General features: G+C 41.6%; 1 protein-coding gene across 1 annotated transcript in view; it reads right to left on the reverse strand.

Moving 5' to 3' along the window:
* LOC311321323 (structural maintenance of chromosomes protein 6) overlaps positions 1-14,425 on the reverse strand; it is an 85,956-nt gene that overhangs the window by 69,675 nt on the left and 1,856 nt on the right. The window contains exon 4 of the mRNA XM_084453274.1: positions 12,549-12,654. Coding sequence (XP_084309400.1) covers positions 12,549-12,654 — 106 coding nt within the window. The remainder of the gene's footprint in view (positions 1-12,548; positions 12,655-14,425) is intronic.

Raw genomic sequence — 14,425 nt, forward strand, 5'->3', positions numbered from 1 at the left:
AATATTTCGCATAGAACTATTTAGTCGCAGCACATACGTGTGTAAACTTCCGCAAACTAGGTATACTAGCAACATAAACAATAGCTACCGTAAGTAGTTCCGCTTCCTGAATCCCCTCTGCGGATTGATCTATATGTCTTCAACGGTCGCGTCAATACAAGTCAATGGATTTCATAAAATGATCAATAAAACCCTACAGGATTAATACTTTGCGGCGAATTTGATGTCAGAACACCAACGGACACCAATTACCCCCTCGGTGAGCTTCTTGTCTTTGAAATCGAGTTTTTGAAAGATTTTTCAAGGTGCCCACCCACATCCATTGTATGACCAAAACGGTGGTAGAGCAATTATCAGACTTTCTCAATGTATGTATGTATGTCTAACATAAACCTGACACTTACAGTATATCCGTTTTCCATCAAGATTGGCACCTAAAAACGGGCTTTGTGAACGCGGGACCACCAGAAAGTAACACGCGATAGGCGATTGACACCATTTACATTACCAGTGTCTTCCTGTTGTCTCTCTGGTGCATCAAGCTTGACATTACAAACACGCTGGGAAGGGGCGAGTCTTCCAGCGAGCAGTAGTGGCTTTGAGAAGTTTTTTAAGCCATTTCAAGTTTTTGATTGATTTTGTAAGGCTACTAAAAGCCTCTAGTTTATCTTGGTACAAAATATTTTTATAAAACCAAAGGGGTTTTCAAGAATTTAAGGATGTAGAATGCCTATGCAAAAGTGAAAGTAAGGTCGGCATTGTTAGCTATAGCAGTCCTATACAAGCTTACACATGATAAAATAAGGCCACATGATTAAATCATAAACAGATACTCAGTAAGCAAGCTAAATCTAGAAATAAATTGTCTAGTTTTTATTCTATTTTACTCTCTCAATTTCTAATTATTTTACTTTAATTGTTTCTTTTAAATCTGTTCTTACTGTGTTTTTATGATTAAAGTTTTTATCCGTTTCCTTTTATGTAAAGCACTATGTGCTATATTAATTTGTATGAACGGTGCTATATAAATAAAATGACATTGAAATAGCAAGCTTACAATTAAGGACAGGAATTGGCAGGGACCTCCAGATTCAACACTATCCCGATACTTCGATATACAGTGAATTGCTATTTTTGTGGGTGCAATTCGATATATATTGTGATTCGATATTACAATTTATTGAGATTTTTCTTTTTACACTGGACCATGGGAAACAGTTGAATCATATAGTACAAGCAGGTTATGCGCACATTACTTATGCTCCCAAGGTGCTTTAATAAAGTACGTTTCAACTTATAAGGTCTTCGTCAGGTACATCAACCAGAACATGTGAGGCGGTGGGGATATATACACATAGGGGAGGAAGTAGGCAGTGCTAATGTGGGACCGTTGTCAATTGGATAATTAAGATATGCAATCAACTCTAATATCATTCCAACAGGACTAAAAAGTACCACAGCGGACGCCATTATAAAAAGTAAATACATAGTACATGGTGAGCAACAATAGCCTATCGTCACTTAGAAACACAGCTTCTTCTCAACTCACATGTTGTGGAGTGCAAACATCTAGTTTAATAATGACAGGAGAAATAAGGAAAATAAAAGACTAACCCTAACCCCAAATTATAGGCCAATATGTTGTAAGGATGTTAACTGACAGTTATAAAATTGGTTTAATGTCGAATTCCTCATTTAAACCAAATGGGGCCATAGTGTTCAGCGTTAGATGTGATGTCTCTCTCGTTGCAGGAGTAGACGTTTGTGATTGCCGCCTCAGACGGGCTTCTCCACTGTCTCTATGCCGACATACTGTATCTCAGAGCACTGTGACCGTTGTGACCTGCTTTTTTAAAATGTGCGAGAATAAAAACAGTGTGTGGATATCCTGCTTCTACTATTTCACCTGTTTTTTTTTAATCCTGCACCTGTGAAATAACGTGGACCATTAGACTACAAACTGCTGAATCATACTTTCAAATACAACAGTCAAATTAACTTAAAGCCTCTGGAAACTTGGCTTGAAATAGTAAAAATGCATATATGATATCAAATGTTAGTGTCTCTTTAAGCATCCACAAAAATCTGAGTTAAAATAAACGTTCAGAACCCTTCGAAAAAAGTGTTCGAAAACGGCTCATTTTGCTCTCTAGACCATTTCTCAGGAATGTGTGGGCGCGTCAGATCAGGATTTGATTGACATTTAGATCCGCCAATGACAAACAATCTCATCAAAACTAGCAACGCACTATGCACAGCAACTAAAAGTCCAGCCGTATATGTTTGAGCCGTCAGATACTCAATTCTCAGAGGATACAGAAATACAGCCATCTCCAAATAATTCATTTTAATCGATCACTGAATGGTGAGTTCCAAAATGCTTTTCTATCCATTAGTAGAATTAGTTAGCCACAGCTTGTTCTAACCATACTAGCTAGCGCTAACATTATTAGGCTGCTAAGCAGATAAAGCATTGAGTTGGCAAGCTAACAATGTTAGATTTCTTTAGAAAAAGGTGAAGTTAACAATAAACGTGGAACATTTACTTAAACTTTATCATTAGCAAGTAACTTACAGGATCAATCTCTAGGCTCTGGGCATCGGGGAGAGGCTGAAGTGGAGGGAGAGAGGGTACTGCTCCAGCTACAAGACATAGCCGTTGTGCAAAACACATGGCTTTCTGGCAGAATTTAATGAATGAGCGCAGCATATGAAGGTATGTTTCTGGACTGCTCCACCACGGCTCACCAAAAACGCGGTCCACTGTTTCTCTAAATCCAACACAGTTGGAAAACTAAAGAATGACTTATTGTCATCTCACCAATGAGCACCCAGGGACAGCACAAACAATCATGATGGTGCACAGGGTGGGGAGATAGAGGATAGATAAAAATAGATACCTTAGATGGATAGATAAAAATAGACAAAGATACTAGGTTGTATCAAATATGTTAGCTAACTGCAAATTTGCTGTCGACAAGGCAGATTTAGCGGGGAGGTAGGACTCACTAACGTGCATTTTTTAATGATTGGATCTCGGATATAATGACGTCACATTAAACGAATTAAACAACGCCCATTTCAAACCAACTGTCAGGAATGTTACAAAAACTTAAATGACAATATTTCGAATTTTGATAGAAAGTAATTGCTAATACTTTTACATGTTGTTTATTATGTACATAATACACTAAATTACATAGTTAGAAGACTTTTGTGGATTTGAGTTTCCAGAGGCTTTAAGAGCTTTCCAAGTTTTATTTCAGCTTAATATGAACAAGTTCTTAACATTAACTTAATGCTGAATAATATTTCTCTTTCCAAGTTTTATTTCAGGCCTAATCGGGCAGGAAATCATGAACGTATTTGTGGCTTTTTTCTGCCGCGAATAAAATTATAAATACACTAGAAATGATGCTTGGAGAGCACAGACCTCCGCCCATGAATGCATTTTGTGGCTCTGTGCACGAGCAGGACATGTTTGGTATTGCTGGTCGAGAGCTTTATGTAAGTCCAAACCCTGTGTTTCTCTGACCTTCCCACGTCGAGATATGGCCGTTTCAAACCCCCACATTGACAATGAATGGGGGAGATTTTTCGCTCCTGAGCCCAAGTTGGTGGAGTTCGGAGTATTACCCTGGAGAAATAAGCGGTCGTGAGCCTAAGTCTAAAGAATGAGTGGAGGTGAATGGGCGGCTCTGTGGCGCCCCCCTCGGGTCGGCGGGGGGCGGTGCAGTATACTCCGGTCTCTCCTCCCGAACACTAGAAGTCTGAGGGCTGAAATGTCAACACCAGCCCAGTCCAAGCCCGTGGAACTCTGGTCCTGCCCTACGAGTTAAGCAATTACACAGCCCGAGCCCAACTTAAGGAGGAAAAGGATGGAAGCCACATTAACGTTGGCTACCTAGCTAACTAGCAGTCAGCTCAGCTGTGTACATTCGATCTAGCCCATTTTCACATCTTGCACGCAGGAACGCTTCATCACACATGTCTGTGTCACAGAGCCCGAGCCTGACCCGAACCCTAACTATGCATTAAATAAACGTCCCGAGCCCGACCCTAATCTGACCATGGTGTCGCGTTTCATGAAACGCGGGTCAGTAGCTTTTGCGTAATCCTGGTCCAAAAAATGAATGGCAGTAAATGAATGGCCGTGTTTGAGCGGCTCGTGGGTCCACCCTGTGATTCGGATCAGCTCCAAAATTTAACGGCTTCTAAGTTGGACCAAGCTACATCCTTCCATCGAGTTTGGTGAAAATCAGTCTGGTAGTTTTTGTGTAATCCTGCTAACAGACAAACAAACAAATACACACCACTGAAAACATTACCTCTTGAAAAACTCGCATTTGCGACTAAAAATAGTTTTGTGCGATCATTAAAAATCATTTAGGAGCACACTGTGCGAGTACTGTTGTCAACTATTTCACTCGCATTTGCGCCTAAAATAAATCCATGCAAATTGGATCAAACTAGAGTCAAAGTTTCGCGCACCATATACAAAACTACAAGTCCCACAACTTTTTTTATTTCAAGTCCCACGACTGCAACCTGCAACGCGCAGAATTCTTGTGATGACGCGCGATAACAGCTCATCTGCCCTCACTCATACAGATTCTAACAGCGGGAAAGTTGAAGAGAGAAAAACGACTGTGCAGACGCCGAATGCCCCTGCCAGTAACGTTAACAAAATTAAGAAAATGAAACCCATTCATTCGTATTTTGCCAGGCAAAGTGGAACCGAGGAGAGAGAGGAATTCGGTGAGGCGAATCAACTGTCACTCAAAAATCGTTGTTTAAACAAAATTCTATTGATTCGATTAGATTCAACATTGCACCGTAGCCGACCAGTAACTTACTGGATCCACATCAAAACGCAATGAAATGCCGTTGACATCGTAAAAAGCGATTGTTTTCTGAAATGTGTCATAACGATCCAAGTGTTCCTTTGCATCTACATTAAACTAAGCTTTTCTACAGATTTTACAAGTTTTGAATGGTTATTTGCGAAGATATTGAGCTTTATTCCCATGTTTTTTCACAGCATCGGCAGCTGTTTCATATCCCTGCGTAAGTTCGCAAAGCATTGTGTGAATTTTCATCTACCCCTCGGTTTCAAGTCAGCATCTGAAAACCCTCATTTTCAGGGCTGTTTGAACATCCACGAGCCCTCGATATGCCCCCTAGCCCTAGAAGCTAAAAGGAATGGGACACACTACCCTACACATGAACACGCAAAATGTAGGGGTAAGGGCTAGGGTTAAGGGGGGGGGGGGGATTTGGCCATAGTCTTCATTAGGACCAATGCACCTGATGAAGTGCGTGGGAATAGTATAGTAGGAGAGGATGAGAGCTCCTATGGTGAGAGCTCCTATGGTGAGCAGGTTATTATTGTTTATTGTTGTTGGCAGTAGGCCTAATGTGTGTGTTGCTAATAAAAATGTGTTACAGTAGGACCCCACTTATCCGAACCCAACGGGACCGAAGGTCGTTTGTATCTCTGAAATGTCCGGATGACTGAAACATATGTTAAAATGCACCAAATTCAATAAGTGGTATACTTGTTTCATATAGACTCATAATAGACCGATAAATACCCTTAATTACTTGTGAAAATGCATATAAATTGCAATCAAATAGCCAACTAAACTCATACAGCCTAGCCTATAATGGCCTACAGTAGCCTAGAATAAAATAAACGAATTTCCACTTGAGTGCATGCTTTGATCAAATACAGTACTTTATTCTCAAATGAGGCCTACGCTGCATCGATAGCTACTGTATTCGCAGAACAAAATGGTAAAGCCTAAAAACAACCCAACATTAGAACAATTAGAGCAAATGATAATAAATAAATAAATGAAATGACAGACAAGTCGTGTCTTAGGCTATTGCAGCCTAAACAACCGATGTAGGCTAACGTGGCCTAGGCTGTAGGCTATTATTTAACAAATACAGTAGGCTAATCTACATGCTTACAACACGTCTATGTTCCTGAAGTCCATTAACTGGGAACGGAAAATGACTCGATACTCCTCTGCTTCAGGTTGCTGACGCGCTTTCTGGCTACCAAGGAATGCAGCTATCTCGCAGCAGACTCGTTTGCGTTTTGTGCTCGACATTAAAGTAACAAAGAAATGAAACGTGACAGTAGGCTACAGTCTACAGGCAACATGTAGGTCTACATACAGTTCTGTTTTTATTCACAGTAGGATACAGTACGTGTTTATTATGACAGATTTAAATGCAAGTAGGCCTACAGTAGGCTACTGTAATGATAATCCCACCAGTAACCAGATTGCAGGCTCAAAAAAAAAAAAAAAAAAGTTTTTTAAGCCTGTCCGGTAGACCGGGAGGTTCGTATCTCTGTAGTTCGGATGAGTGGGGTCCTACTGTATTTAAAAATTTTCATTGCGCTCCTAAATTTCTTTCTGTGCTCCTACATTTTTGATCCTCCTGAAAAATGTTAGCTTAGAGCCCTGAGCAGGAGGGAAAAGTTGCTCATTTGGACTTTTAGTCCAGTGGGAATGGGATAGACTAGATTTCACTGATTGCTCAAGTACTGAGCTAGATATGACATTTTCATCCAGCTCATCTTTCTTTACAATGGAAGTGGACAGGGCCATGTTAAATGCAAAGGTGTAGCTTTTTCGGGAAGCTTATGATTTAATCTTACTTAGTCTCAATATACTGTCCTGTAAAATGTAGACAACAGTTACATTTGAAACAGAACCATTTCCCAAACTGCACTACTACTGTACACTTTTAGCCATATAATAACATGAGTAAAGAGTAGTCTTATTGTAAAGGCAAGGAATGGCAAGGCAAATTTTTTTGTATAGCATATTTCAGCCACAGGGCAATTCAAGGTGCTTTACATGAGACATTGAAACAAAATGCAAGACATTATATACATTTAAAACAACTAGAAAAACCGTGTAGCGGCTAAATGCCTCCGCCCAACAATGCCAGTTGCAGTTAACCTAACTAACCCTAACCCTGACTAAGTGCTAACCCAAACCTAACGCTAATGCTAGCTAGCTAATGCTAACTCTAATGCTAGCTAGCATTAGTGTTAGAATTAGCGTTAGCTAGCTAGCATTAGCATTAGCATTAGCATTAGCATTAGGATTAGCATTAGCTAGCTAGCATTAGCGTTCAAAAGTGCCTTTTGTGATGTCACGGTGACCTTGACCTTTGAATACCAAAATCGAATCCAATTAATCTAATTAAGTCCAACTGGACATTTGGCCAAATATGTACAAATTCTGTCAAGCCGTTCTTGAGATATTGAGTTCATCAGGCCAAAAACACATTTTGTGAGGTCACAGTGACCTTGAACTTTGACCCCCACGATCTAAGCAGTTCATCCTTGAGTGCCAGTGAACATTTGTACCAAAGGGGAAGAAATTCCGTCAATGCGTTCCCGAGATATTGCATTAACAAACATCGGACTGATGTGGGGCATAAAAACTGAATGCTGCTTCTCCATGTTTTGTTTTAACTCTGGGGCCAGAACGCAGACCTGTGCCAGACGACCTGAGGGGTCTGGATGGTTCATAGTGTATGAGTAGATCAGAATTATATTTTGGCCCTAGACCATTCAGTGCTTTGTAAACCAACAGCAGTATTTTAAAGTCAATTATTTGACAGACAGGAAGCCAGTGTAAAGACCTTAGAACTGGTGTGATGTGATCCACTTTCTTAGTCTTAGTGAGGACTCGAGCAGCAGCGTTCTGAATCAGTTGCAGCTGTCTGATAAATTTTTTAGAGACCTGTAAACGCACCGTTACAGTAGTCGAGTCTACTGAAGATAAATGCATGGACAAGTTTTTCCAAATCCCTCTGGGACATAAATCCTTTGATCCTTGATATATTCTTCAGGTGATAGTAGGCTGACTTTGTAATTGACTTAATGTGGCTGTTGAAATTCAGATTTCTGGCTTTGTTTGTGGTTTTTAGCATTACTGATTGAAATTGAGCAATGACTTTTAATCGTTCTTCTTTGGCTCCAAAAACAATTACTTCAGTTTTATTTTTGTTTAGAGTGCCTTGATGACTGCAGTTTTCAGGGTATGTGGGAACACACCTGAAAGAAGAGATGTGTTTACAATTTGTAATAAATCAAAGGCCATGCAGTTGGATACAGTTTTGAAGAAGTCTGTAGGTAGAACATCAAGGCAACAGGTGGAGGATTTCAGATATTGTATAGTGTCCCCCAGGGTTTTATGGTTGATCAGATGAAATTGTGTCATGGTATTGATTTTAAGTGGACACTGCGACGACACATGCCCTGTACCTGGAATGGAGGCACTAACTGCTTGTCTAACTTTCTGAATTTTGTCAGTGAAGAATGAGGCAAATTCATTACAGACCCTGGTGGAAAGACGTTCAGCGGCTACTGACACAGGAGGGTTTGTCAGCCTATCAACAGTGGCAAACAAGGCACCCGCATTGTTATGGTTTTTGGTGATGTCAGAAAAGAAGGTCTGCCTTGCATTTCTCAGGTCCAGATTATAAATGCGAAGTCTCTCTTTATAGATGTCATAATGAACATGGATATTTGTTTTTCGCCACCTGCGTTCAGCTTTTCGACACTCTCTTTTTTCTATTCTGACCAGCGTGGCGTTTCTCCATGGAGATCTTCTCTTACCAGAGACCACTTTCACCTTAGTGGGCGCAATGGTGTCAATAATGTTTGTAATTTTAACATTGAAATTATCTACAAGCTCATGGACTGAGGCCAGGTGTGGACGAGAAAGCCTGAGTAAATATTTCACTGGTGTTTTCAGTGATGTGCCGTTCTGAGATAACCTCTAATTGAGAATTTGTGTGCATGGAGATAGTACACTCAACGAAAACACAGGAATGATCAGAGAGCGCACCATCAAACACCTGAACCTTAGAAATATTCAGACCTTTGGTGATGATGAAGTCCAGAGTGTGCCCCTTGTTGTGTGTGGGCTTCGTCACATGCCGAGTCAGTCCATAGTTGTCAAGGACATAACCTAGCTCTTTAGTCCCTCTGCCCTGAGGGTTGTCAACATGGATGTTAAAATCACCAACAATAACCACACAGTCAAAGTCAATGCAGACAGTAGACAACCGTTCAGCAAGTCATCAAAGAAGTTTGGACAGTATTTGGGTGGCCTGTAGATGTTTAGAAATATGGCTCGAGAAGAGGAATTCAACTGAAGAGCCACATATTCAAAGGAACCAACATTTCCATAACACATCTGCTTACATTGGAGGGAGTCATTAAACAAGATGGCTACTCCACCTCCTTTCTTATGTACTCTACCCTCACTCATAAAGCTGAAGTTGTGAGGATTTGACTCAATAAGAACAGCTGCACTGTTACCTTGGTCTAGCCAAGTTTCAGTTAAAAACATAAAATCAAGATTGTGTTTGGTAATAAAATCATTGATTAAAAATGTATTTCCTGCTTAATAAAGCTAAGTTTAGTGTGCTGAGGGTATTATTTGCACATTTCTCTGTGATAGTTTGTGGCTGACGAGGAATAGATACTAAATTTGATACATTTGTAGAGCCGGTTGAGTGTTTCCTGTTACTTAGCAGATTCACCATTTTTTTCTATTACCTATCAAGACAGGAATTGAGGAGAATACCATCATGTTGGGTCCTGGCTTGTCCTGGATGGGGTCATGAGTGCCATTAGCCTTGTAGCCTGGACCCAGTACATATCAGTTAGAGCTTGCAGTATTTTGTAAACAAGTAACTGAATGTGCTGTGCCTTTATCAGGCTGGGCCTGGCATTTCTCATGGGAGTTGGGGGAAGAGAAAATGGAAGTTTTGCCGGGGGTAAGGGCGGTTGGGAGCGCGTAATACAGCGCGTGAAGGTGCTTGCTGGTGGGTGCCGGTGAGAGGAAGCGAGTGAGAGACTCCCCCTCTTGGGGGGGTGGAGGTGGTGGATCCTCGGTGGTGAGTGCTAGTGGGAGGGGGGGAGTGAGAGACTCCCCCTCTTGGGGGGGTGGATCCTCGCTGTTGAGTGCTAGTGGGGAGTGAGAGACTTCCCCTCTTGCAGTAGCTCATCAATTTGGCTGAGCTTCAGTGTGGCAGCTTTGATGAGGCCCTTGATTGGTGAGCGTGGTGGAGAAGGGTAGGGGCATTGTTGGGTTGTTGTCGGTGGGAGGTGGTGTGAAGATTCTTCTTACTAGCGCGGATGTCTCCCATAATCAGAGCTTTGTTGAAGCAGCAGCTCTTCAAGGCCATGTTGTGATATGTCTTCCTTCTGTTTTGGTATTTCTTGTCCTTGACCATGGCAGAGGGAGCAGATGGATGACGCAGAGAATAGAACAGATTGGAGATAAATAGTTTTACTCCTGACCTGTTAAGGCAGAGTCCATTTCTCTGAAAAAGATGGTATCGTTCACAAAAAAATGGAAAATTGTCAATGTCGCGCACTGAGTGAGTGGTACAGGCAGTTGAGAGCCATGTGTTCAGTGCCAACAGTCTGCCGAATATCTCAACCCCTCTTCTGACTGGTGGTAGAGGGCCGCTGATAAACACCTCCGCTTTCAGAGAACTGACTGTGTTCAGCAGATCAACAAAGTCTCGTTTAAGAACTTCCGACTGCTGTTGCGCAACGTCATTTGTCCCCACGTGCACGATGATGTTTTCCACAGTTGGATGTGTAGCCCCGATATGCAAGATTTTTTCTGTCATGTCAGCAACCATATCCTAAAGACTAATTGTGTTGATAATTGTTATATTATATTGCACTGTACAAATCACAAACATGGAACTCCAAAGATTTCTGTTGGCACTGCACCACATCAAATGAGTGGTAGGATTTGATCTACTTCTACAGTACTCAAAAATTTCAAAAACCCTGGTGCAAATACAACTAGGGGTGTAACAGTATGCAAAAATCACGGTTCGGTATGTACCCCGGGTTTGAGGTCACTGTTCGGTAAACTTTCGGTACAGTAACAGAAAAAAACGCAACATATATAGATTTGCTTGTTGTTAATTATATATTATTAACTTTTACAAACATCAACAGTCACTTGCCTCTTGTACCTCTCCCCCCCTCTCTCCCTCGCGTTGGGAACAAGGTGTCTGCTCTACTCATTGTTCAGTAGTGATGAAACATCAAACTTGATAACTCATTTGAAATGGCATCAAATGTGAATATACTGTAACAGCTGCAAGGGGATAAAACCTATATGGAACGGTTTGCCCCGGTTTGGAAAGATGACTCCCACGCTAGAGGTCGACCCCACCCCAACACCCAGGTACTTACCAAACTGAGTGATAATTATTCATCCCTTCTGTACACAACCAGCATAGGCCAGGTGAATGCAACTGCGCTAATACATCTATATCACTCTAATGTGGGATCCCATATTAACCCAAAATAAACTAGGCTATCATCTATTCTTACCACTGTCATAGCCCTCCTCTCCACTAGAGGCAGCACAGGACAGGAGGGCAAATGTCTTTCCGTGACACTAGGCTAGAGAGAGAACTATAGCTAGGCCAGTGGTTCTTAACCTGGGTTCGATCGAACCCCAGGGGTTCGGTGAGTCAGTCTCAGGGGTTCGGCGGAGGTCAAGACACACACCCGACTCATATGATTCGTGATGACACGCCCCGCTTGGCCATCATTGGCTGCAGGTGATCACGCTACATCGCTTGGCCTATCTGTGCTGCAGGGAATTTGGTGCGCTCAGTAGTCGACTTGTGACTGTCGTGATGGTACGTCGTGTGATTGTGAAAGGAACAGACTTTGTTGCGAAAATGACATGAGAGTGGCACTTGCCAAGGTCTGAACTGGTCTCTGAAAGGCAACAGCAGAAGTCACACTGATTTGCAGTAAATATTCATTATTATGCTTTTGTTTTTGTGTGAAAATCATGTTTTGATGGTTTTGTTCTTTGAACACAGTGATGTTGATGCACGGTTCATTTTGTGCACCAGTAAAATATATACCTACAGAATGTTTTGAATTTGAAAAAATCATATTTTATTTTTCCAATTAAGAAGGGTTCGGTGAATGCGCATATGGAACTGGTGGGGTTCAGTACCTCCAACAAGGTTAAGAACCACTGAGCTAGGCAATATGCCAGCTGGGCTAACTTAGCTGGATGGCTGATATAACATAGCTAGCTAGAATTAACTGCTTAAAACTTTTGAAGACTTGTGTCTCTGAGATTGACAGTGTTGTGTTAAGAACATAGCCTACTACCTTATCAGGGTTAACCAGCTGCATCTGAGTGACAGAAAGGAGCGCAGGAGAGGCTGTTCACAGAGGAGAAAAACCAGCTCTGGTGAGGAGCAACAACTGGACAGCCTGGAGACTGTGGCGGAGAGGAGGATGAGGGACTTACTGAAGTCTATTCTGGACAACCCCTCCCATTCCCTCTATGATGAGCTGTGGCAGATGAGGAGCACTTTCGATCATTTGAATGATTGATCGATCTATCATCCATGGATGGATGTGTGTGGATACCTGTGGGTGACTGATTGCCAACACGTTCTTGTGTATGTTTTCATTGAGTGTGTGAGCATGTGTGAGTGACAGTTACCTCTCTCCTTCCTTCACAAATCCTTTCAGGGAAGACCCTCTATTAGTGGCCTGAGCGTTCCCTCCCAGTGCTACAATGAGAGCTGTCAGCACAGCACTCTTTCCACCTGTCAAATTACACAAGACACACTCAAAACATTAGATATGTCTCATGGCAATACTGCTGCACAACATATATATTAAATAAAACATATAAAAGCAAGAATGAAAATCATAGAAATCAAACTCCATGTCAAGAATACATTTCAGAATGGTGATATCAATAGGAATTAGGGTTGCGCATTTCAAGGAATTTCATTAATCGATAACTGTTCACGTAATAAACAATAGTCGATTAATTGACAAGAACGTCCGGCGCTGGACTGTGCTTTGCTCGCTTCATTTTTGTGTTTTCTTCCGCTGTGTTGTCGAAATTTACCCGGAATCCCAATTAGCCTTCACTACGTGCCATAATGTGCAGTCAGACCCTCCCGTTGATAACGTTCGTTCAACAAAAAAAAAGTTCTGTATCATTAACAAGCAGTTAATAGAGTAGCCAAATCTTACTTGAGTAAATTCTTATCGGCAATTAATCAATAGTCGATTAACTGTTAACATCCCTACTAGGGATTCACCGATACTAGCATTGGGGCCGATACTGCGCTCATGTACTCATACTCGTAAGAATGTCTCGATACTCCAAACCCATACCAACATCGTCATTACGTTACACTGAGAGACTCGCGAAAGCACGACAGAACACGGATTTCAGCAATGAAATACATGATTGAAAAGATTGCTTGTGTTTCCTCCCTCACAGCAAAAGGCTGTTTCCCTCTCTCCGTCTCTCAGAGCAGGTCTCTGCCTGGCGCGCATGTGGCTGTGTTGCACAATACCTGCTCTAAGAGCAAAACATATCTCTTCTGATTTAGGAAAAGCGAAAATGCTTCTTAGACGAATATCTTAACCTTATTGCAACTTAGAAACAGGGTTGAAGCAATAAAAGTTGCAAGATAACATTTATATAGCCTAAATTAAGATAGCTAGCTAGCGTGAGGTTAGGTTCCAACATTAGCCTCCTGGAAGCCTGCATCGTTAGACAGCTCTGAGAGCTTCACTGAATCAAACCTGTGTAAGCTGAGTTGACAGTCCTAACCTAGCTCCTAGCTTGCTATTTAGCTAGCATATTTAGAATCCAATATTACACTTGGCTGGTTTGGAGCTATTGATATTCTGGGCCCGATTGTGGTGAAAATTGCAGTATTATTAGAAGTACTTCTTATCCAACTTCTTATCGTTACTCTGTATCGGCAAGTACACAAAAATGAGTACTTACTCGGTCTGAAAAAAATAGTATCCCTAGATATCACAGATGCAAAAGAAGCAGGTCTAACTGTGTCTCATTGGTTCACTGGGCTCAGTCTCAGGTCTTCTGACTTAGAAACACAGTTCTACAACGGAGAGTTTGGATACTTGATTCTGATTGGCTGTCAGCCGTGGTAAAATACTCTGTAACCCACGGCTGCGACCGCATAACAATTAGTATTAATGCGCCGTCAATCTCATTGACGAGGCCATTGATAAAATCAAGCGGTAGGCTATGTTTTGCGTAGCAACCACTCGCAGAAACTCGCCTTTTTTGTATCCTATTACAATAACGCACTCATCAGTTCGAATCCAACACTTCCACACCTCTACCAGCAAAACGAGTGCTCTGGAGAACTGTTTTAATAACTGCACCATGGCTGGAAATATTCAAATAAACGTGAACCACCCAAATTATGCCTTATGGCTTATGTGAACAAGGCCAACCCAAATAGGCGAGATAGCCTATGTTGCCTGGCAACCATTTAATTCAGAACTATAGCCTATCGCGGAAGATTTTGTAAATACTAAAAT

Source organism: Borostomias antarcticus, assembly GCF_949987555.1.
Source record: "Borostomias antarcticus genome assembly, chromosome: 19".
In the NCBI taxonomy this organism is placed as follows: Eukaryota; Metazoa; Chordata; class Actinopteri; order Stomiiformes; family Stomiidae; genus Borostomias; species Borostomias antarcticus.